General features: G+C 37.4%; 3 protein-coding genes across 13 annotated transcripts in view; 2 read left to right on the plus strand and 1 right to left on the minus strand.

Annotated features, from left to right (window-relative positions):
* Positions 1 to 20,875, minus strand: part of LOC132702558 (heterogeneous nuclear ribonucleoprotein Q-like) — a 51,582-nt gene extending 30,707 nt beyond the window's left edge. For 3 of the 10 annotated variants that reach the window (XR_009618901.1, XR_009618900.1, XM_060671270.1), the window contains exon 1: positions 20,740 to 20,868. Coding sequence is in view for 6 of the 10 variants with exons in the window: in XM_060671270.1 (XP_060527253.1) it covers positions 20,740 to 20,755 (16 nt within the window). In the remaining 4 variants the exon portion in view is untranslated. Of the gene's footprint in view, positions 1 to 20,739 lie in introns of all 10 variants that reach the window. The other 7 variants (XR_009618903.1, XR_009618902.1, XM_060671269.1 and 4 more) reach the window with 6 other exon arrangements.
* On the plus strand, positions 11,173 to 20,381 carry LOC132702314 (uncharacterized). Its single transcript, XM_060670873.1, has 7 exons — positions 11,173 to 11,893; positions 14,504 to 14,720; positions 14,780 to 15,112; positions 15,593 to 15,758; positions 16,533 to 17,355; positions 17,421 to 17,538; positions 19,354 to 20,381. The coding sequence occupies exons 1-7, from the start codon at positions 11,424 to 11,426 to the stop codon at positions 19,615 to 19,617; spliced, it is 2,391 nt and encodes a 796-aa protein (XP_060526856.1). The 5' UTR covers positions 11,173 to 11,423; the 3' UTR covers positions 19,618 to 20,381.
* Positions 20,876 to 21,512: 637 nt separating the features above from the next.
* LOC132701903 (phosrestin-2-like) overlaps positions 21,513 to 23,672 on the plus strand; it is an 88,123-nt gene continuing 85,963 nt past the window's right edge. Inside the window, exons 1-3 of one of the 2 annotated variants that reach the window (XM_060670198.1) lie at positions 21,513 to 22,021; positions 22,934 to 23,002; positions 23,405 to 23,584. In XM_060670198.1, coding sequence (XP_060526181.1) covers positions 21,978 to 22,021; positions 22,934 to 23,002; positions 23,405 to 23,584 — 293 coding nt within the window. In that variant the 5' untranslated portion in view covers positions 21,513 to 21,977. The remainder of the gene's footprint in view (positions 22,022 to 22,933; positions 23,003 to 23,404; positions 23,585 to 23,672) is intronic. The other variant, XM_060670199.1, reaches the window with a different exon arrangement.

Consider the following 23,672-nt stretch of genomic DNA (forward strand, 5'->3'; position numbering starts at 1 on the left):
AGTCAGTTTTTCTGGATGTAACGGTGTTTCGACATACACTTGAGGATTAGCTTCGCTCCAAATGCGGCAGTTTTGTTTGTTGACGTAGCCATTCAGAAGTGCGCTTCATCGCTAAACAAAATTCGCTTATGAAAATCGGGAACAACGGCAATCTCATTTTGGGCCCATTCGACGAACGTACACCTTACTTGATGATCGTTTGGCTTCAATTCTTGCACGAGTTGGATTTTGTAAGCACGTAAACCAAGATCCTTCCGCAAAATCTTCCATAAAGTGGATAGACACGGATCCAATTCTTGTGCTCGATGGCGGACGGACTCATTCTTGTCTTCCCCAATGCTACGCTCTACAGCAGCAATAGCTTCTTCTGTACGCACCGTACGGCGTCTTTGGGGATGCGAGTTATCAATAAGAGTAAACGTGGTGCGAAAACGTTCCATGGTTAATCGAATTAACTGCTCTGACTGCTCTGATGGACGATTTTGTCGACGATAAAATGGACGTAGTGCGCGATACGTATTCCGCACAGAAACATTATTTTCGAAATAAAATTGCACTATTTGCAAGCGTTGTTCAGGCGTGAGTCTATTCATGATGAATTGCCAAACCAAACTGAGAATAAATCACTTGACAGCTGTTAAATCGGTCGCCATCTTGAACAGTAATGCCAACTTAAAGTTCTATACATCGAAAAAAAAAACACCCATTATAACTGATATCATATGTTAATCAGAAAATTTCAAACCAAACAGTAAATAAACATTCATATGAAACTAAACTAAATTATTTTTATTGAGTGCACTTGATTCTATAAAGACAACACTCTCTAATGATTTTAATTTAAGGTGTAGTCACGTGACTTTCTTAAGCAAATTATCATCGAAACTTATTTCATTCCACAGAAATCCATTCAATATTATACACTACATCCAAAAGCAACTCAAAAAAGGTCGAAACAAACAAAGGCAGCACTGTGAAACAATGTAATATCTTGTAAAATGTAAATATTCCAATATTCCACGTGCTACAGAGTGAAATTGTTTTGTTTAGTTTTGGTTAGGTGGCTGAGTCTTTTTTTTTTTCATTTTTGACCTTAATTATAGGACTATCGGCTATACCAGTGTGAATATCAGACTACCTTCCCTCTTATAAGATTTTTACATAAGAATAATTACTAATTTAAAGGACAATAGTAGCATTGACTCATTTAATACTAATTCGTGTGAGGCCTTTAAAAGCTTACTAAAAACAGAAGAATGGTCTTGGTTCGCGTAACGCCGGTTTTATTATTTGTCTTAGCTATTATTCATTTATATCCTCGAACTTCGTTAATATTCTTTTTTTGCAAGCAGTAAAAAGCAGTAAAATGGAAAGGAATAAAATATCAATTCCTATAAAATCCGGTGTTTAGGTTTACTAATCACTCACTATATATATAAAATCATTGTTATTGTATTTACCATATGTGGAAAATGTCTTACAATTAATATTATTATTTATTATATTTTTATCGATTTTAGGGCAAAGTAACTCGTTCCACAACGTGTTTATATTGGCTAAACACAGTAAATATATTCACTGTAGTATTATGAGCTGAGCGATTTAGTTCAAATCGCATGGATGTTAGGATAACATGGGATGTTTTATTTATTATTTAAAAAAAAAATTACCCAGTACTTTTAAATATCCTACTAGATTATACTAAATTAACCGCTCAGGCTACTAGGTCACTAACAGATGCGTACGACAATGGCGAGTAACTGGCAGACCTTGCTCAAATTCAATACCAGTGGCCAATTTACTACAATGTTTGGTTTCTTCAATATTTTATAGGCAAATAACATACAATTTCTTTGTAACGATAAAATTATTAGTTTTTGAAATATTTAAAGTTAAACACAAAGTTGCATTATTTTCATGGCAAACGATTGCATCGAATACGCAAATGAAATTTTAAGTCAGGGTCTACATTGGAAGTAATTAAAAATACATCGATAGTAAAGATTAAAACTCACATCTTAATTTTTGTGCGATCATAAATCATAAATTTTTCTATAAATTATTGCAAAACAGCACAAATATATTTCTTAGAATTTTAAGATCAGGATTCTGCAGTTTAAATGTAAAGTATTTTTCCACGTTTTTGTCATCGAGCAAACCCGTCAAACTGCAACCATTCGGTTGATCTGGGTGGTTTGGCCTAAATATGCAAATATCCCGCATTAAATTTCTTTGGAAATGTCGGGTTTTTACCGGAAAAATGTTTACCCAAAAACCGGCTCGTACGGCACATATATATGTCGCCCCATGACCTTGAAGAACGGTCGCATCTGAATTATTGTGGGAAAGTGTACATTAGATAAGTTTTTGCATTTACTTTGTATTTTATTTTTATCTAACATTGGCAAAAATTTTTGCGACCCTCCGTATACGCCGTGAGAACCCAAAACAACACGTCTCTGTTCCGCAAAACTCTCGCAAAAGCACGCCAATGAAATTTGCAAAAACTTTTTCCACATACACGCGCACATGGGAGCTGCGGGTAGGGTAGTCCGTCTAGGGAGATCCGACACCACTGATCCCCCCCTCTCTTCGCGTAAAATTCGCTACTGGTTTTCGGTCAACAAAAAGACTAGATCACTTGTTTTTTGATATTCCTTTTGATCAGCACCTGGATTCCCAATGTCCGAATGCGAGCGTGTATGTATGTGTGCCATTTTTTTACGACAGTTGCGTCTCATCATTTACTTTTCGCACACTCTATTAGCATGACAATCGGGGTGCCGTGTATAGTAAAAATGGCGCCTCAACTGCCGTTCGCGAACGCGAATAAAAGCGTTCATATGTGAACAAAAATAGTCGGACAATTTTACATGTCAAAAAATGAAACACGCCCATATTATCCCAAGCATAAAAAAAAATAAAAAAATACTTTTTCATACATAAATAAATACATAAATATACAAAAGAAAGTTCAAATTCGACAGAAAACAACTAAAAAAACGCATATTTTATGGTTCCTAAGCGCACCACTGGTAACACCACTGGTGTAATTGCACATTACACTTATTACAAACGTAAAAGTCGCAAAGCAATGTAAGATTTAAAATCAAATCAGTCACGTCGTCATCAAAAAAACATAAAAAATATTTCAAGCGGAGTTTTTCCAGAAAGCCTATTTTTTAGTTCCTCACATGATCTAAATTCATCGGATATAGGTGTGTGAGTCTACTTAATCTGACCTTTCTTCCATTTGACAGTAGAAGCAAGCCATCATCTAATGAGTCCCATTTAGTTTCAGTAGTTGATGAATTACAGGACAGCTGTATCATTTGGTGTACGTAAATCCAAATAATACCCACGACTTTCATTGTTATTGTCTTCATCCATCTAGTTTTTTAGTTTAGTTTAATTTTATCTTCATATGTGTTAATATTATATATTAAGATTAGAATTTGGCACATATGGCATAACTGTAACATTGTTACTTGTTATGCTTTGAAATAAATCGAAAAGATGCCACATTTAAAATGTATTAGCACCTAAACCAGTATTTCTCACAGATTTCAATTTAAAAAGACTTCATCATATTTTGCGTTCTTGACGACATGAATTCATAAAAAAAAATATTATGCCGCGTCTTCAAGGTGGTTGGAAACCGAATGTTGGACGTTATCAATGCGACATGTTCTAAAGGGCAGTTTCCAGAGGAAGGGAAGTCATCTTTGGCGGTTCCCGTGCCGAAGATTACAGGTACTAAGCCGCATTCTATTTTTAGACCAATCAACACCAGTGCCAGTGTACGAGAAATTATTGGAGCAGCTGCGGAGACATCGTGACGAAAACAATTGCGAGACTGTGACTGTGTGAGTATCCGTGATGAATTTCGTGGTGCTGTCGATGACAATAGTTTTGTTTTGGCTGTGTTTTTGGACTTTAGAAGAGCTTTCGAGATTGTCAACTGGGATATTTTAACAGATAAGCTAGAAAATATTGGTATAAAGAATTTAGCTCTGGATTGACATCTGTGTGTCTGAGTCTATCTTGGTGGATCATGGGGTACCACAGGGGACTGTGTTGGGGTCATTATTGTGTTTCTTCAAACAGCAAAATTACATTATTTGCCGACGATACCATGACATGTGCCGCTGGAAAGAATATCGAAGAAATGCAGCGAGATATCAATGATGACCTGTATGGAGTGTTTGTATGGCTGTGCAATAATAATCCTAGCATTAATGTCATCGGATCGAAGTTCTGTTTGTATGGCAAAAAACCTAGATTGAGTGGCTGGGATCTGGAGGGTGTTAATATTAATATAAATTAATAAATATTTATTATATATAAATATTAATAATATTAATAAATATAATTAATAAAAATTCTCACAAAAGATGGGTTTCATAAGTTATACAAAATTGTCAATTTACAATAGCTTGGCTTGCGCCACATTTGCAATATTATTCAACTTTGTTTTTTTTTTAGAAAATACAAAACTATATTAAATGTATTACAAATATTAACTGTAAAGCAAAAAGTAATGTTTGATGCCTTTATATTTATATTTAAGATAAAAAATAAAATTATGCCGCCATACATTCCAGGGTTCATTACTTTAAGAATGTTCACGACTATAACACTAGCAACCCTACTGATTTCATCCTAGTAACATATATGTTGAATACCATTTTAAATAAAGGTTTGTTCGAGCCAAAAAATATTAACGAGTGTGATAATTTAAATATTTTTAAAAGATTAAGTCAAATTTATGTATTGTCTGAAATTTTATTCTGATTTTTCTTTTATAATTGTTCTGCTTTTATATACTTTTGTTCTGTGTACTTTTGTACTTTTATACTTATTTAAATTTTGGTATTTTGCTACTGGCTCGTACATTTCAAACGTAAATACCATTGTTTTTTTCTGTTATTGCCAACCGAAAACAAAACGCTTAAACAAAAAGTCGAAACAGTTTTATTTCTGAATTTCCTCTGCAGTGTTTGCTTCCAAAGTTTTCTGCGTATTTTTGTGGCGTGTAAATTCATTAAAGCATTATTTTGATTCCTGAAAAGTTGAAAAACAAATGCCGAATTGAACAGAGAACAGACAGTCTCAGACAGACGAAAATTTGTTGCATTGAATTTAATTGTTTTCATTTGCATTTTTTAATTAATTAAACATACAAATTCGCAGAACCTTGGCGATGAAACTTATATATCCCTCATACAGAAATGATCAGCGTCGAAAAAAAAATTTTTGTCTGTTTCTCCGTTCTTTGTGGAAATTGGTTTTAAGGCGATAACTTTCGAACCGTTTGAAGTAGGAAGTTCAAATTTTGTTCCTTTTCGACAGTCCACGGGGTCCATCCCATCTCGGCGGCCATCTTGTTTTTTTAATTTTCGACTGTTTTTGGACATCTCTATGAAACACGATAGGTGTCCGAAATTTGAACCTATTAACATTTTCCCCTAACGAAGCCTATTGAAATAGGGCAGGCTGGGGGGTCGGGAAGTATTTAAAGAAAAATAAAAATCGCGTTTGCACGGATCCAGGAAAAAAAATCACTTCTCGAAAACCGTTGATCGTACCAAAAAATTATTATACCAAATGGCGTAGAAGATTCTGGCCCATAAACTTTTACTATTAATAATTTTTCAAAAATATATAGGGTGCGCCGTGTATTTGCAGAATACTGAAAATTGGGTTCAACTTTTAATTAAAATTGGCTACAAGAATCTGAATTAGTAGTCAATTTGTTTTACACAGTAGTATGGCCCGTACAGACAGCTAAACTTTTTGCAGTTAAAGTTGTACATGCTGTTCAGGATATTCGGTACTATATTAAAAGATGCAACAAGTGCCTCAGATTTGGCAGCCTTCAAATATCGCAAAGTGTTTTTTAAACATTTTTGAATTTTTTTTTTTTTGCTTATTTTGGCTTCCAGAAAAAAATTCTTAAACCGTTAACCTGATCGTTAATATTCTAGATCCGGTGATATAACTTTTATTTTAAGCATTTTTTTCTCAAATATGTAAAGGGGTTTTCAAATATAAATGTAAAAAAATGAGCTAATTGGTTCAAACACTGTTATAGCTCAAATCGAGAGCTACAATTTTTGTCTTTACGGTTTTCGTAAAGACACGTACTGCATAGTTTCAGAAAATAATTTTCTCGAAAACCATTTACGCTATTGGAAAAATTCATAGATTAGGAAACGTGGGAGATTCAGGGCTATGACCTTTACTCCGAATATTTTGAAAATTATATACAGGGTGTGTTGGGTATGTTGTATTTGGACAAAAATTTTCTTTAAACGACTGTTAAGCACTGAAACTTGCAGCTTTCTCCAATAATTTCCGAGATTTCAATTTGAATTACCCCGTACAACATGCAGAGTACCGAAAAGATGGCAGCTGTTGCGTCTGCGTCGCAATAAAACGACGATAAAAATAAAACGAATACGTAGGGACCGAGCTCATTGTAAGTACCTACCTATACACACATACACAGGCACACACCCCTGGCAGGCGTTTTCCTGTGCAAGGAAATTTTTCGTCGTCCGACAATAATGGCTCCTTGTCCCGGGGGGGCGATTTTTTCTCCTTCCTCCCGGGCAAAAAATTAAAAAAAAAAAAGGAAAACGCCACCCAGTACCCTTTTACGGCGGCCACATGGCGGCAGACAGAGAGAGGAAACGGGGACAAGTACGTGTATTACAATGCACGCCGGGCATTTTTACGTCTTCGAAAATCAGTGGCGTGCGATTGCCGTCGCCTTAATATTAATTAAAACTTAACGAACCACCTAAAAATTACTTCAAATTCGAAGTAATTAAAGTAATTGTTGCTTTCAAACCATTGCTTAATCATACTGTATGGCAAACTCATAAAGAATACCCGGGCAGGTAGATCAACCATAGACCTAAATGTCGAAGTTAATAAGAGCACAAACAACAAATAATAAAACTTAAAACGGGAAATCGATTAACAATAGGAATACTGGCAACACAAATACTGATTGACAACAAGACAGAAAACTGATTGATGATTATGAAATCTGGGCAAGGAAAGTAAACCAAGAAAAAATTGAATACATGTATATGCGGGGCACACATAAAATTAGAACATATAGTAAATAAACGAACAGACGCCTAAAAATATAATAATAAACTAAACGGAATTCCTTGGGACCAAAGTAGATCAAAAGGTCTGGAGTCGATCAGCCGGAAGAATAACCATTGAACGAGTTAGGGAGATTATGGCTATTACACACACTATTATAGACATTCGGTATGGTATGCCTCTAGAAAAACTTCCAAAACAAACACGGTTCGGCAATCGGAAGGACAAAGGAGACCAAGCAGACCACCAAACAGTCGGAGAGAAGAGAAAGAGAAAGTCGGGCGTCCTTTTAACTTGCCTCCTCCGCCAGAGCGATCAGAAAGAGACACGAGACCAGAACCTCGCTCATAAATCCCTCCTTTAAACGATTTCCGATTTTAGTTGAATTTTAACATATCCGAATAATCAAATGTTAAAGGTTGAAATATAAACGATCTCATCAAGCCATAATTCGATTTTTTCTTAGTAGTATCTTGCCTGCTTTTCGAAAACCCGTCAAAATCCCAGAAATCAAAAAGTTTTTGCTAGAAAATTGAAAAATCGAAAACAAAAATACGAATAAAAATTTGGGACGCCTTCATTTGGAAGTGAAACATCCCCGTTGTGCCGCCCATGCTTTTCTGCACTCTGCGTTTCCCCTAGCAACCGGTCGACCGACCGCTGTCCCCGTGCAACAACTGCACACACACATATACACACAAAGGAGCTCACGTGAACGCAAAACGAGAGAGACAGAGAGACATGCAAAGAGCTCTTTCAAATCTTTTAACTTTCACCGGTCGGGAACCAGAAGAAAATGCATTATTCAGCAGCCTTCGCCCAGACAAAACGGTTAAACAACAATCGATGAATAACGGGAAACAATCGACGTATGCTATAACGAGAGAACCAGAAAAATTGAAAATCGTCGCGGTATATTAACGGTCAGTGCGTGGTGCGGCCGTAAGAAAATCATCGCTCTTCTTCTCGCGGTCCGACCCGCAGGTTTTTCGGAGAGGGTCCAAATCTCTTTGTGCAGTGCATTCACCTCTATAACAACGATGCGCGCAAAGGCAGTGCCGTGCGTGGACTGTCTCCCTCGGCTTTCTCCAGTCTCAATAGCACGACTTTCCTTGTAGACAAATTATCTTCGTTTAATGTACTCTATTCATTTTTTTGTTAGTATTGTTAAGATTTTAGAAAAAATAAATAAAAAGTAGCAAAGTTGCATCTCACATCTCACCGCCGTTCGACGACTCCAATTGAGTACAAGTAAGGGTAAGCCAACATTGAAAATCACGTAGTCCTCCCAAGTGCGACTGGCGGAGCCACCTACCGGGTTCACTCGTAACCTAAACACCTCCGTGGAAGGTCCCCGGACCCCGGGTAGAGAGTACCGCCGGATATTTCCGGTTAGCATCGGCCCGCGCCCGATCACCGTCAGGGTTATGGTATCGGGTAGGTTCGGTGTGTTTGTCACAGCAAAGTCATGTCGCTGAGCCCCCGCGTCAAAAACGGGGGGGTAACAAAACGGGGCCCACTCTGAGAGGACTACTTTTTTATTTAAATCTAACACTAAGGGGTCCGGCTACATCGGTACGACAATACCCACTTAGTAGACGTATATCTCTCTTTCTAGCGTACATGCTTGATTGGTTTTACAGAATTTCATGGTAAAGTCTGTTCATAGGTATAAGAAAGTGACTAACCCATACGAATTAAAGAAAGACCCTGGCAAGCTGTAAGAATTAAATATGGGCGAACAGGTCCGTACTTTGCTTACAATTTAATTATTTGGGCTTTTGTTAGGAAAGATGCTAAATCTAAAATAAAATTACAAATGATTTTTAATACCTATTTAAATAACTTAAAATTATTCACATAATATATCAGTGTCACTATCATCGCCTGTTTGTTTAACACAATTTGTCCAACTTTGTGGTGTGATGTTAAAAACTTCGGTTTCTATAAGTTTGAGGACATTGAAGTTAACACATAAGGTAGTTCCGCCACATTTAACACCGGTTTAATCTTTTTCAAGTCTCCTAATTAAGATATCTAATGTAGGCATACTTTGTTCCTCGTATAACTGGTAAATTTTACGCCATATTATATCTTGATCACTTTCATCTACACTCGAGAAAATGTCAGCATCGCTTTTTTTTTCCTCTATGAAATGGGATAATTCACAATTTTCCATGCAGTTGATGTTGGAATTTTCGTCAATGTGGTCGTTTCTTCTAAAGATGCTTGCTTGCTGGCACCACGTTCAGTGAGAGTCAAATTGTTTATAAGTTCCTTAGTCTCAATAGAATAAATAGTGTTTTCTACATTTGGGCGGGAGCATCTCCTGAGATACACTAGACTCGCACATATTTTGCAGAATTCGCACACGATTCAACACACGTTGTATTAAACACGAAATAAGAATGATTACTAATAAACTTAAACTAAGTAGTATAGCAAACCAAAGAATATTAAACACAGGTAGGTATAAAATTATTTTCTATTACGGACCACTATTTTACCTGAATTTAAATTCCGAAACTTTACGTAATAATCTTATTGCATTGTTTGTTAATGGCCACCCTTGGATAATTCCATTGAAAAGCAATTGGTCACTATGAACAGACCTTACCTCACCCTTCCTGAATGTTATTGAATCTGAGTCAAATTAATTGCATTGTTAGACCGGCTTATATAAATAATCAGTATCGTTTAACTAGTCCTGCGCATCCGCCATATATTAAATTAGTGTTGAGACGATTTTGAACGACCCAATTCCCCAATACGTTTTCAATCGCTCGTTCGCTCTATCAGCAACATATAGTTTAATCAACAAGTCGAATTCTGTTTGGTTTATCCATACATTGTCAAGTCTCAGGAGGTGATTTTTCATAAATACATAATTAGTTCGATATTCCAGGCTTTCAGAGCATAAAAATATCCAATTTGATCGGTCGTTCAACAAAATCATGTTGTGACTATTTAAGAATGTCACAATTTCTTGACAGCTATAGAAAAAAAAATGTTTGTATGTCGTTTAACAAAAATACAACTGTTTTATGGAAATTGTGACAAATTGAATAATATCCAAACGTTATCATTTTATAATGATTGTCTAATTCGAATTACCCATCTCTGAGCCTCTCCCCTCCGGTCGCATGCACCGTTGCCAGATTTCACGATCATCGCGTAATACGCAAACTAGTGAGATCTACTGATAACAGTGCGGCAAAAAAATTAGCGTTAGTGACTTTGGATGGACGAAAAAAAACTAGAAAATATTAATCAATGTTTATTTTACATTTTAGAAAACAAAGGTTAATACAAAACTTATTGGGTTTATTTATATACAAGGGGTGTCAAAGATATATTTAAAAAAATAATAACAATTAATTTAAATTTGTAAAGTATAGAACAGGTTATAATTATAATTGTACAACAAAATCTACATCTACTTGACCATGCATTATCATGGCAAAATGATAAACATGCGAATAGGGCTAGACCATCCGAAATCATATAATGGCAAATATTATAGACAGCGATTAGCCTAGTTTGGCTAAATCTTACTCTACCAGATACCATTTTGTGGGGAATTCAAAAAACAGAATTTATTTTGGGCGTCATGGGAATATAGACGGCATCAGAAAACTAATTAGGAGTGAAACAAATAATATTAATAATTTGAATCGTGACTGATAAGTTAGGGCTACAACTGCATTCCGAAACGAGGACAAAATTTTTAACATCTATCACAAGATTCCTTATCAATAAATTAGTGTAAATATCTTTGCATTATCCATATATTTTTTGTATGTATTATTTAAAAAAAAATATATACAACTAAAATTGTTTTTTTTTGGCAATTGATTAATTAACCATTTTTGATCAATAATATTGTCATAATAAGTAACTATTTTATTTTGGGTAATTCTGCCATTAATGCAAAAAATAATTATAACATGTTAAATATTTAATAAATTTAAATTAATTATTATTATTTTTAAATATACCAACTACCACTACGTAAATTACAAACTATCCAAGTTTCTTAATTTTTCGGTTTTCTTGTCCCATCGATTTCAACGATTTTCGCTCCTAGCCATTTGACAACGGTGTCAGCAGGTCGCCGGGCGCGGCGAGAAGCGGGGGGTCCGGGTCTTGAACGCATCGTCAACAAACGATCGTTTACCTGAGGTGGGTGTTTTTTTTTGTCGTCAGTTTCACCCAGACGGGCGCGTCCAAAGGGAACATCGCGATACGCACAAAGGGCGTCTTCTCAGTTATGGTGACGTGTACGTGACAACGAAAAAACAATGTGGTCCCTGTTGCTGCTGCTATCGTTGTTGTTGTTGGGCGTCGGCGGTCAATACGAATGGCAGGCCCGCGACGCCTTCGACGAGATATCGCGCGCCGTGCGTCTCGTCAACAAAGATAACTGCGAGATCATGCACACGGGCGATTTATACCTCCCCCAGGAGGCCGTCTCTCACCTGCCCGACATCAAAGATATCAACATCAACCCCGTGTTCCCCAACAGGACGCAACTGCTCCACCTGCACAACATGGCTCTCAATCGCGCGTTCTTTTGGTCCTACATATTGCAGAGTAGGTTCATCAGGCCGGCGATCAACGATACTTACGATCCCGGGATGATGTATTATTTGCTCTCCACGGTTGCGGATGTTTCCACCAATAAACACGTCAACGCGAGCGCCATTTATTTCGCGCCCAACGTTTCGTATTCGAGCTCGTACCGAGGCTTTTTCAACAAGACGTTTCCCAGGTGAGTCCTGTCAAAGTCATCGGGACGTCGTTTCCTTTATATAAGGGCCGCCGCGTAAAGCACCAAAAATACTGCCTGGATACACCGATTGTGCCATCATAAAAATGATCAGTTCCTAATTAAAATTCATCGACCTTACTTAACAGGTGTCTATATTAAGATAAATCGATGAATTACCTGTAATTAAAAACTCTAGGATTTTGTAAATAACAATGCTGCTCAACGACAAATTGGTAAAGATGGGTGAAGTCTTTTATAGGAACATTCTGTTGAAACAAAACTTTTTGAAGCAGATCCCAACATTGCAGCCTGATCACACTACACGAACTTTTTTACGCAGGCACCGTCTGATCTACCACCCAGCTATTAAAATGGCCAATTGCCAATGTCCATTTTAAGAATCATGCTATAAAGGCTGCCTTTACTTCACTAAAACCTGATCAGATCTGCTTCGTATGTACCGTATAGCTACTAAACACATATACAGGAAGTCATGAAGCAGCTATGTAAATTTTTTTTGAGAAGGTCCCTTCAACGTGGGCATGCGCGAGATTTAAAATTTCGTTTTTAAAAAATGGCAGCCCTAATGGCAAATTCTGACGTTGGACCCATAAGACCTTGCGGCTTTCAACAAACAACATGACCGCTGATAGATCGTCCATAGTTTTCAGGCAAAAAAGAAGTTAAGGTGTGGAAAAGCAGTGCAGTGCACCCGGCGTCAGTTTAATTCTGTAATTAATTTGTCTTTTTGTTTTTTAAGTCCTGTAGATATTTCTCCATGTATTGATGATGTATGATTTTTTTGCTTGCAAATGGGCGCAAAACGTTAGGTTTAAAAATGTTCAACAAGCACCTCCTATAGACAATAGTTGACGATGGGTATTTCCTATGCTTGTTCTAGTAAAAATTAAACTTGTAGCTTAATTGTTTTCTTACATTTCCTGTAATCCTTGTACACTAAAATATATTACCCAAGCATTCTTCGTAGCTATTTAAGTGTACCTAAAATGTAGGGAATTCTGTTTAGTCATTTTTGAATGTCTATTTTCCAGTTTTCTTAAATGTAAAATAAATAGGAATCACTGGTTCTATCCTATTGGGTCCTCATATTTGCCATATTTGCTGTAATTTCGTAAAAAAAAAAAAAGTTTGTGAGTATGGTACGGAAATATTGACACCAAAAATGAAAACAACAATGGCACATGGCACTGAGTGTTCTGTGATGTTACCTCAGTCGGATTTTTGGTTGCGCAATTAAATACTAACAGTTGCTCGAACGATGCCCTTCCGTGTATCTCTCAAATAACACAGCGAATCGCGCCGACCCATAGTGAGACTTTGTTACAGGCTTAGAACTATGCAAACTTTACATAGCAAGAGACTACCCAGAAAAAATAGTAAGCAATTCTGATACGAAGGGCTTTTTATGGCTAAAGTACTTCTTGGAGACATAGGGTATACAAGTATTTCACAATACAACCAATGTACATTTGAAATAACGTATCTGTATTTTATTCTATATATCTTAAAATATTGTAAACTTGGGCTGTATTTTATACACTATTTATATATTTATGTTCTTTGCCTTGCTTCCTGTGTTGTCCGACACAGCTGTCATTCATATGGCTCAATAAAACTTATTGTTATTAATTGAACTACTAGCTCACCTGATATAGGTTGGGTATGCGACTTAGTAAAGTTCGATATATAAGGTAAAGGTCAGTTACACAGTTTAAATAAAAAAAAGTGATAAAGATAGTGGCAGAAAACAGAGATAACGGAATTATGTTTCTGTGGTACCTAAATGGTTTCTATGGACTTCTAAAAGTATAAAAAAAGCGATAAATCACTATCTCGTTTTGTAATACAGGTATAACACCCCATTAAAGAGCGATGGTATAATATGGTCGTATTAGGTCCTCATATTAGCCACATTTTCTGTAATTTCGTAAAAGAACAAAGCATTGAAGGCACAAATTATACAAGTTTGTGAGTACGGTACGACACCAAAAACGAAAACAACAATGGCACACACAGGGCACTGACTGTTCTGTGACAATAGTAATTACTTAGGATTCACAGATTTCAGAGATTGACGTTTGCGGTCCTATAAAAATTCATGAATTTTCCAGAAAAATGACGGGAATGTAGCAACTCAGACAGTTGGGGGTGACGCATGCGCAAAAGATCCATAGCTTCTCTACGAAAATATCATAGCCACCTGCGCCGCATCAATTTTTACCATAGTAGGGCCACTATATATATTATCTTATGGATATATCTACCTAAGACATTACTATTCACTTTCTTGATGTGTAATGCTCTTCATACCTTGGAATTTTCCAATAACAATACCTTTATTACAGGTTTAAAAAATGTAGACTCGCGTGGGTCGAAATGTCGTGCTTATCTTATTATAAATATATTAAAGACCCGCGATCCATATTAGTTAGTTAAATTCCAAAACCGTTATAATTGTTTATCATCAACCTTCGGCCTTGGTCTCACCATCAAGATATAAAAGTGAATTAATGTGGAAAAATAGTGTGTACCATTAACAACGTGGCACCCTGATCACGGACTTTACATCAAAACTCTCTACATCATCAGATTTGCTCCGAGGACGTTCCGTGCGGACGACTTCAACGACCCCGTACACCTGGAACGTATATCCACCCTCAACACCTTCACCGTGACCGACCTGGGGGCGGTCAAGCCCGACACCAGCGCCGATTATACGTCCGACTATTACCGGATAAACGAGTGGTACAAGAAATGGCTGCCCGACCACGTCAACACTCGACACGACACCAAGACGACATACCAGGTAGGAAAATGTAAAAAACGCGCTTAGGATTGAAAATGAGACATCAATAAATTTTTTAGGTTCAAATCCGGTACGCTAACAACACGAACGAGACGTATACGTTCCACGGTCCTCCTGGAGAAGACGAAGAACGGGGCCCGGTCCAATGGACGAGGCCCTACTTCGATTGCGGCAGGTCCAACCGGTGGCTGGTGGCGGCGGTAGTGCCGATAGCGGACCTCTATCCCCGGCACACCGGCTTCCGTCATATCGAATACCCTACCTACACCGCCGTCTCCGTGGTCGAGATGGACTTTGATCGGATCGACATCAACCAGTGTCCTCCGAGCAAGGGAAACGACGGCCCCAACAAGTTTGCTGACACCGCGCGGTGCAAGAATGAGACCACGGAGGTAACGCGTTTATTGAAATGTCCTAGACACCACGCAGCCCATACAAAGCAACATAACTATATGAACGATAGCCGAAACTAGAATGTAGTCATGCCAACTTAGGGCCCAACATAACTCTGCGTTTTTCCAATCTTCATCTAGCGAAAGAAAGGCTAAGTAAAACCATGGCGGAAAGCCAGCAAATGATACTAATGCGCAGTTCAATTCGTTCGCTCCAAGTGTGACCTAAATAAATGCGTAAATGTGTATTAATATGGTGGGGTCTGTTTTAGTAGTTAATATTGATGAAGCAGTTTGAAATTTTCAGACTCGGATTGCCGGAATTTAAAAGTTTTTTGAAAAAAGTCTTTAAAACATTCAACATCTTTTTACACAAAATATTCTGTAATTCATTATTTTTGAGCTGGTCATGCAAATTCCATTTTAACCTGTCTGAAATTGCCTTCTTTGAACGTCATATAGGTTTGAAATCGTTTCTAGTGCGAACCCATACACGGCTGGGGATTTAGGAGAGGCGGCTACCAGTGCCGGTGTAGACCTGGGTACCGGTTGCCTTTGCAGATGAGGCGCCCCTATTTGGGGGAGATTGTCGAGCGAGCAACCGCTGAACAGTATTACAACGGATTCGACTGCAAAGCCATCGGGTGTAAGTAAGACTACGTTAAAAACTCGTTGAAAACATTGAACTACTATGAAATTCGGCATCGAAATAAAATAAAATAAAATTTTCATCATGCTCCCCTTTCTCCTATCTCAATTTTTTAAACAATGTACAGAAAGCAGGAAAATAGTCAGCGGTGTAGGCGTCTTTTGTTAATGTAGCTGGAATAATTTGAACCAAACCATATTGTCACAAACAACCCTGACAAATTTAAGAAAATCGACCAAACAATACATTTCCATGACATGCGCTTTCAAGATTCAATCTTTATATAGGTGATTAGACTCCACAACTTCACTAGTGGGTACTTGCCTCTGATTTGGTTATCTCAGCAGATGCACTCCCGATAGACTTTTACATTGGCATAGAATGTTTCCTTCCATTAGACTTGGATGCCTCTGAACCCAGTCAGTACTTACCATTATTTTTATGGCCTTTCATTTGTAGATATCTCGTTTAATGCCTTATGACAATCCAAAACGAACTTGGATGTTATTTTGATGAATTGCGTAGCTATTATTGCCACTTCATTATCCGTGTAGAACCCAATCTTCTTGTTACGAATTTTTTTCGTCTCTATATCTCTTGCTCAATTCTAGGTTCATATATTGTAGCTTTTGCCCCTTCTTGAGCAGATCATTTCCGCCATTATTGGTGATCCATTTTTCCAGTCTTCCTGTGCTGGAATTTAAGGCTTCTAAAGCAGTACCTGGGTGTAGCATGATCTGGTTCTAACGGCGACAATTTCTAAACCGCCAGGGATCCACAAACTGCCGGTGCAATGGGAGAAGGCTCCGTGGTATGTTCGGGAACAGACTCTGGTCCAATATCCCGAGTACCTTGACCCGGTTCGAGGCCCGGAATCGCTTAAGCAGCCCCGGATCAACATTCACCGTACGCTCGACTTCATCCTGGGCATGAACAAGGACACATGCAAGAAGTATAGAGCCGAGGACTTGGTGCTGCACGGCGGCGTCATGGCCGGCGCCGAGGAGTTTTTCGAAAACGAGGCGAAAATGGCACTGCGTTTGGCCAACTTCATCAGCGCGTTCCTGCAAGTGTCCGATCCGCAGGAAGTGTACTCCGGGAAACGCGTCGCCGACAAACCGCTGACGGAGGACCAAATGATCGGAGAAACCGTATCGATAGTGATGGCCAACAATCGAATATTTACTGCCGGCACTTATTGGGAACGCAATAAGTTTACGAATCGAACGTTGTTCGCGCCGTACGCTTACAGGGAGCATTCGCGCAAATTTAAGGTCGAAGATTTAGCGCGTCTTGATAAATCTGACGAAGTCTACCTTAATAAGCCTTGGTTCAGGTTCCTGAGGAACCGTTGGGCGTCCAATTTCGACAGCCTCGAAAAGTTTTGGCTCAAAATACGCGTGAGGTTCAACGAGACCGGTGAGACGACGAGGAAATTCGAACACTACCCGAACTACTATTACGGCGCCAAACTGGACCACGGCTACTGGAGCTCGCCATACTATGATTGCGACGGCAAAGTGCCTAAGTGGCACGTGATGTACGCGGCCCCTTTCTTCGGATGGGACAGTCTTCAAGTCAAGTTGGAATTCAAGTGAGCATTTAAAATTACGCGTGACAAAATAAGTATAACATCGAGAATTGTGTCTGTCCTTTCAGGGGCGCCATAGCGGTGACCATGGACCTGCTGAAGCTTGACATTAACCAGTGCCCCGACAAGTACTACGTTCCCAACGCGTTCAAGGACACGCACAAGTGCGATCAGAAGACGTCTTACGTGAGTAGTTCAAATGTTTCGCGGATAATTCAAGTATTTAACAAAAATTATGGTAAAAAGGTTGTGTAGGGTGTGATTCTAGATATAGAATTCTAATAATAATAATAATAAATTGCCTTTATTGTTGTGTATTGTTATATACAAATATACAGTAGAGAAGAGGCAAGTCTAGCAAAAGCTACTCCACTTAACCTCTTAAATGTTTAAATTGAAAACTAAATAGGAAGTTATAATTACATTGATAAATTAAATATAGTATAATAGATAAATGTAATAGTAATATGGAACGATACAAAGTTATTAAAAGTAAAAATAAAAAGCAATAACATGAAAATCAAATTATTTGAGATGTTAGTAGTTTCAACCTGAAATATTTTTTAATGAATTTAATTGAATCGGATTTTACCGGATCGGGTACACTATTAAAAATTATAACAGCATCAGCATCAAGGCATGGCTAATAGAGCACTAAACCAGAGGTCATAATCCAAATGATAAGTGATTGAGTTAAAACTTTCCTTAAACTGAAATTAAGGATAGTTCTATGTCTGTATAAATGACGCAAAACCAAATAAGACTTTTTCACCAATAAATCGAAGTCTACAATCAAATATATCCCCAAGGTTTTTGTTACAATTCACAATTTTCTTACGTTCACCGTTAATTAATTAATAAATACATTTCGGATACTTGTTCAATATTAGGGTTTGGGGAAAAGAACATTAGACTGCATTTTTTAGCATTAAGTTGAAAATGATGCCTAGAATAATATAGAAATAAGTTATGCAAATTCAAATTGATATAAATTGAAGCAATATCAAATAATTTAAGATTGAAGGAGTAAAATAGCTGAGTATCGTCAGCAAATGAATGCAAATTCAAATATTCGATGGCTGTATAAATATCAGAAATATAAATTAAGAATAATATAGGTCCAAGGACGGAACCTTGCGGTACACTTGATGAGACAAGGAGAAATTCAGAACTTACATTTTCAAGGGTAACTCTCTGATATCTGTTAGCTAACTAGTTTTCAAAAAATTGAGTCGAAACATCATCGAAGCCGTAGTAACCCAATTTGGCGCACATAAGTTTATGGTCAAGCCGATCAAAGGCTTTAGAGTAATCTAAAGATATAAGTGCAGTCGCAAGATCATTATCTAATAATGTGATTAATTTCATTTACTCAAATTTGAAAAATGTAGATTTTCATACACTCTCTATTGCGGCATTGTTTTTATCACCATAATATTTTATCAACGAATTGTTATATTTCACAGCACCAAACTTTGTTATTTAAAATAGAACAGCCCGCATATTATTTAGTTTTCGGGTTTCTGAGAAAATTGGAAATGGATATTGAAAATTGGCTTATTCCTAACAGGATGTCCAAAACATCAATTACACCCTTTTTGAAGATGGAAATCTTTGTTTTTTCCAATACAATTGCATAGTGTGATATAAAATTTAATTCTACATCGATATCTGTTTTCAACGGTCGCCATGTTATTCCATATTTTCTACCAAAAGTCAATCAAAACAGAAAGTTCTTTCTGGTTTACTTTTTCCAGACCTGTACAAAATAGAGATGCATTATGGAACTGTGTTGACCTTCGATGTATGTCTTTCATCGATTATTACGTTCTAAATTCAATTTTTCTGTTCTGTTTCTTTATCTTTCGGTGTCTGTCAAATATCACATTAAAATAGAAATTACAGAATGACAAGAAAACCATTGAAAATAGGTATAGGAAATATCGTAACGAATAAATGCAATTTTCTTTTCCCTGAGTAATGGATTCGTTTAAATTTCAGTGCGTGCCGATCCTCGGCAGGGGCTTCGAAACTGGCGGCTACAAATGCGAGTGTAAGCAGGGCTTCGAGTACCCATTCGAGGACCCGATCACCTACTTTGACGGGCAGCTGGTCGAAGCTGAGTTCAGCAATATGGTGGATGACAACAAAACGCGCTTCGACATGTTCAAATGTCGACTGGCCGGTGCCGGGAGCGTCCAAAGTAGTCTACTTATCGTACTAACGTTATTTTTCGTTGTTTTCGGAGTGCAAAGGTGGAGATAAGAGAATCTCACACTTTCGCAAAGTGATTCTAGGTACGTGAGGCGCCTTAATCGGACAAAGTGCCTTCCATACAATGTACTATAGAGCAGTATTTTTTATAAACCACATGTTAAAGTTGGAACGTTTTATATTTTATGCGACTAAAGTTGCAATATTCATAACCGTCCAAGATATATATGCATATATAGTTTTTCCGTTGTTAATTTGTATAAGCCAAACTCCCGGGAAAAGTACCTGAGACTTAGGTAATATTAGACGTAGACGTATTTCAAAGAACGTGACGTAAAACACATTGGTTTTCAAGTAAAATCCCTGACACAGTCAATTATAAATCTTAGATAGTTTCTTTCGCTTCTTGTATAATATCTAATTTTAATTTAATTTAATCTAGAGCCCAAAAAATTCTGCAAAAACACTTTCGCCTCGATTATTTTTGTAAGTTGTATATTAATTTGTTTGTTACTTTTGCTTGAGAGAATGCTGGTAGGTTAGGTAGCAAAATTTTTAAAATGTACGCACATCCGACTTAAATGAAACTTCCTGCAGCAGTGTATACCTACTAAGAAAATAAGCTATTTAAATCAAAATTGACGCAATTTTATCGCGGTACTGAATCTCTGAAATGTAAGTTAGAGAACTCAATAGAGCTCTGTACATAGGAATAGTGTGGATATTTTCTTATTGTTTTCGACTATAATCGCTTTTTCCGTCCAAATAAGATTTATTATTTACTGATATTGATATTTTTTTATACAAGTTTTTGATACCACTTTTTAAATGTTGTATATCATAGTTATAAATAAACTTGTAAAAATTATGAGTCATTTCATTTACAATTAAGTGTGCCTTGCGCTGTATGCTCCAGAAAACACAAAAATGAACAAGCCGATTACTCAGGCAACGACACGTCAACGTGAAGAGCATTTTAATTTGAGTGCGAACGATTATAACGTATAGGAACCAAAAATTAACCAAAACTAATCTAATAAAAATGTCATTTTATTGCTCATGCGTGAATACCACGTGTTCATTTTTGTGTCGTACTTTTCAGATTTTTCGCCGTTATGGTGAAAACAAAAGTGAAGTGTAACTAAACATATTTTCAAAAAACTAGCGACTTACAAAGCACCATCACCATTTGTGAAGCGGGAAGCTGCGAAAGGTTCTCGTGTCGAATGGGGTCCGCCAAAACTAACTGCCAACACTGCCACACTTAACGGGACCGAAAGTTTGCCACACTCGAAAATATCTACGAAAACGTTAACGAATTTCGCGATTTTTGCACACGTCACCGAAACTTTCAAACGGTCGCGATTTGAAACAAATGAATCGAGATCGCCGTGGAAACGCGCGCCCGCGCACCCCAATTTCACAGCTTTGACGCGTCAATAAAAATCTCGCCCCTCTAGTTGTTCGAGGCAATCGTATAAATAATACAACAATAAAACGACCACTAAATACGTGCTGGCGAACAATATCGCGTAAATTGCCGCCACCCAACGCAGCAGCCCCATCGCCGCGATTTTGACAGCGTCGAATTTGAAATCCCCGCGGTTCGGCTCTAACTTCGCGGCATTCGTCGCACAGGGCCGCATTTGGCCCAATCGTTCGAATATACTTTAGGTGTTTGACATATTTTTTACATTTTTTCGCCCACTTCTGTAAATATTTATAGACTTGGTAAAAAAAAATAAATATTGGGAATATTTTTTAGTGAAAATTCTTTTTGGATTTCGAAAATTTTAGATTGGGGTGGCGACAAACATGTTTGGTAGGTATAGCTTTTATTTAACCATTTTTGTGCTGTGGTGCTACCCTTTTCCGTAAGGTTGTTTCGAGTGCGCGGTTTTCACTGGTAGTGTTTAGAATTTTTGAAAAAGGGCCCATTAATATTCGCAGTGCCGACGGCTCAGATGCTCGATCCAGTCTCGAGAACTAGCGCATTTTAGAGGAAGCATTTTCGTATCGTGTTATAAAAGCTCTCGACCTGCCTTCCTGCGTAAGGAACGGGGATCGTAAATCATCATCCTCCCCTCCGGCTCGAAAACTTTTAACGTCCGCGATGCGAGGGTGGCTAACAGGTTGCCGATGCGCCGCGACGCCCGGCGTCCCTATAGATGCAAACGTGCCCGTCCGCGGGATCAGTTTCGTCGGCGTCGCGTAGCCAGCACGTGTGGACCCCGTCTTCAGCGGGTCCGTCGCGTTTCCGAGCGAAAGTTTTCCAGCAGGCGCAGGTCCTCGACGTGTCGAGATTTTAAACTTTTCGATAGGTGGATGGTTGAAAAAGTAAGGTTAAGAGATCGCGGCTCGTTTTTGGTAACTTGGTAGTGTGGTGCGCGACGTTTTGTGTTGCCGGAAAGATGACGATGGACAACGCGGCTGGACCGAGTCACACGCAAGAAAGGTAGCGCGGAAGTTCTTGCATTATTGATATTTTTAAACTGTCAGATGAAGTTATATCCGAAGGAAATCTCGCAGGTTGTTGAAATAATGCTAAAAACCTCCAGGCAATGTAAACAAACCTATATGTGTAATTCCCCCGAAAATAACATTTAAATGTAGTTAGAAGGAACATCTATTTTGATGCTTATTTATTAATTATTTAAAAATCTTTTGGAGGCACAAAATATCGTTAGCTTGATATTAAATCTAATGTGCGACATTTTGTCTTGGAAAAATATATTTGGAACATGAAAGGTTTACTGGATCTGTATAAAGTATGTTTGTTTTCAAAAGGGTAAAAGGAGAAGACTAGAAAAAGATTAAAAAGTCCTAGGATGGACATAATTAGAGAAGCAAAAAAAAATTATGAAAAAGTCGAAGAGAAAGGTGTGGTAAAATTAATTAATAAAATGTCAGGACGACAACGAAACCTAAAAAAAACTGATAAGAAAACGTTAAAAAATACTATTTAGCAATTTACATTAAATTTTAAAGGTTAATATTTTAGATGTCTTCTATTTTTGTGAAGTACATGTTTATTGTTATTTAACATTATTGCTCATTCACTTAGAAACTCGTGAAAAGTGAAACTTTAAGCTTGCCTATAGGTATAACTTGTTCTTTGTTCTATTTTACAAGCCCAGTATTTATAAAAAGAAATCAATAATTTTTTTAAACCTTCGTTACTCCAAAATAAGAATTATCCATGTAGCGTCTGTGTAAAATAAAAATGTCTAATAAGTGGTATTTAAAAGGCAAACAAAATTATCAAATTTTATTTTGAAGTATTGTTGCTAAATATATTGCTTGACGAGAAGTAAAATTATAATTTTTATTTACATTCATTTTAAATTCGCATATTTGTTTTTTGCAGCGAAAACACAGCTGCCGCGTCGGAACCGCCCCCCCGTTGTCAAGAACCGCCCCCTCTCAACACTCAAAGGTAAGAATTACACCTGTTACGTTCGCGATAAATTAGATAAATACAATTAATATAAAACAGTCTAAAATTTTTGAAACTCTCTAATTAATTAAAGCTCTAATTAATCCGTATATACGCAAATAACCAGATAAGATAATGCAGGTGTAAATAAATGGATAGTAATTTAATGCAATTTAATTATCGCCTATTGATTTTGAAAAAATTGGGCTGTAGGAGGGGTTTTTTTTGCCTATAGTGTCGCCGTGTATCATATACAGGGGGATTCGAGATTATTAATTAATATATGGACCAGATGAAAACAATTAGATGAAATTAAAGTGGCGTTAAATTTTTCGTAGGAAATTTTAAAAATAAGTCGATGTTTATCGAAAATAATCGACAAGTAACACAATAATCGAGTAGGCCTTTGTATTACAGGGTGTTCAAGAAATCCTCGCTCAACAATAAATTGACGTTATACTTGAGCTCGAGGGATCTGGTGGTCTCCGCTGGAAAAATCGATAAACTTTCCGGGGTCCTCCTCGTAGATCCAGAATTCGTCCAGGGTAGACGCATATTTGGCCAGATCACACTGTCATTTAGGTAAGCGAAACCAGTGACATTAAGATTCTCTCTTAGCTTTAAGCCTCTCCTTTGTTATGACAACCAAATTCCTGGCGTCATTTCCTCT

This window comes from Cylas formicarius, unplaced genomic scaffold (genome assembly GCF_029955315.1).
Source record: "Cylas formicarius isolate icCylForm1 unplaced genomic scaffold, icCylForm1.1 PGA_scaffold_5__7_contigs__length_24384050, whole genome shotgun sequence".
Classification (NCBI taxonomy): domain Eukaryota; kingdom Metazoa; phylum Arthropoda; class Insecta; order Coleoptera; family Brentidae; genus Cylas; species Cylas formicarius.

What these genes read in the sequence shown, in the direction of transcription:
- LOC132702314 (XM_060670873.1), top strand. Translation starts at nt 11,424, where the DNA reads ATGTGGTCCCTGTTGCTGCTGCTATCGTTGTTGTTGTTGGGCGTCGGC. An exon ending in GCAAGAATGAGACCACGGAG is followed by an intron (nt 15,113 to 15,592) that starts GTAACGCGTTTA and finishes AATCGTTTCTAG; the next exon opens with TGCGAACCCATACACGGCTG. An exon ending in CGACTGCAAAGCCATCGGGT is followed by an intron (nt 15,759 to 16,532) that starts GTAAGTAAGACT and finishes CTAAACCGCCAG; the next exon opens with GGATCCACAAACTGCCGGTG.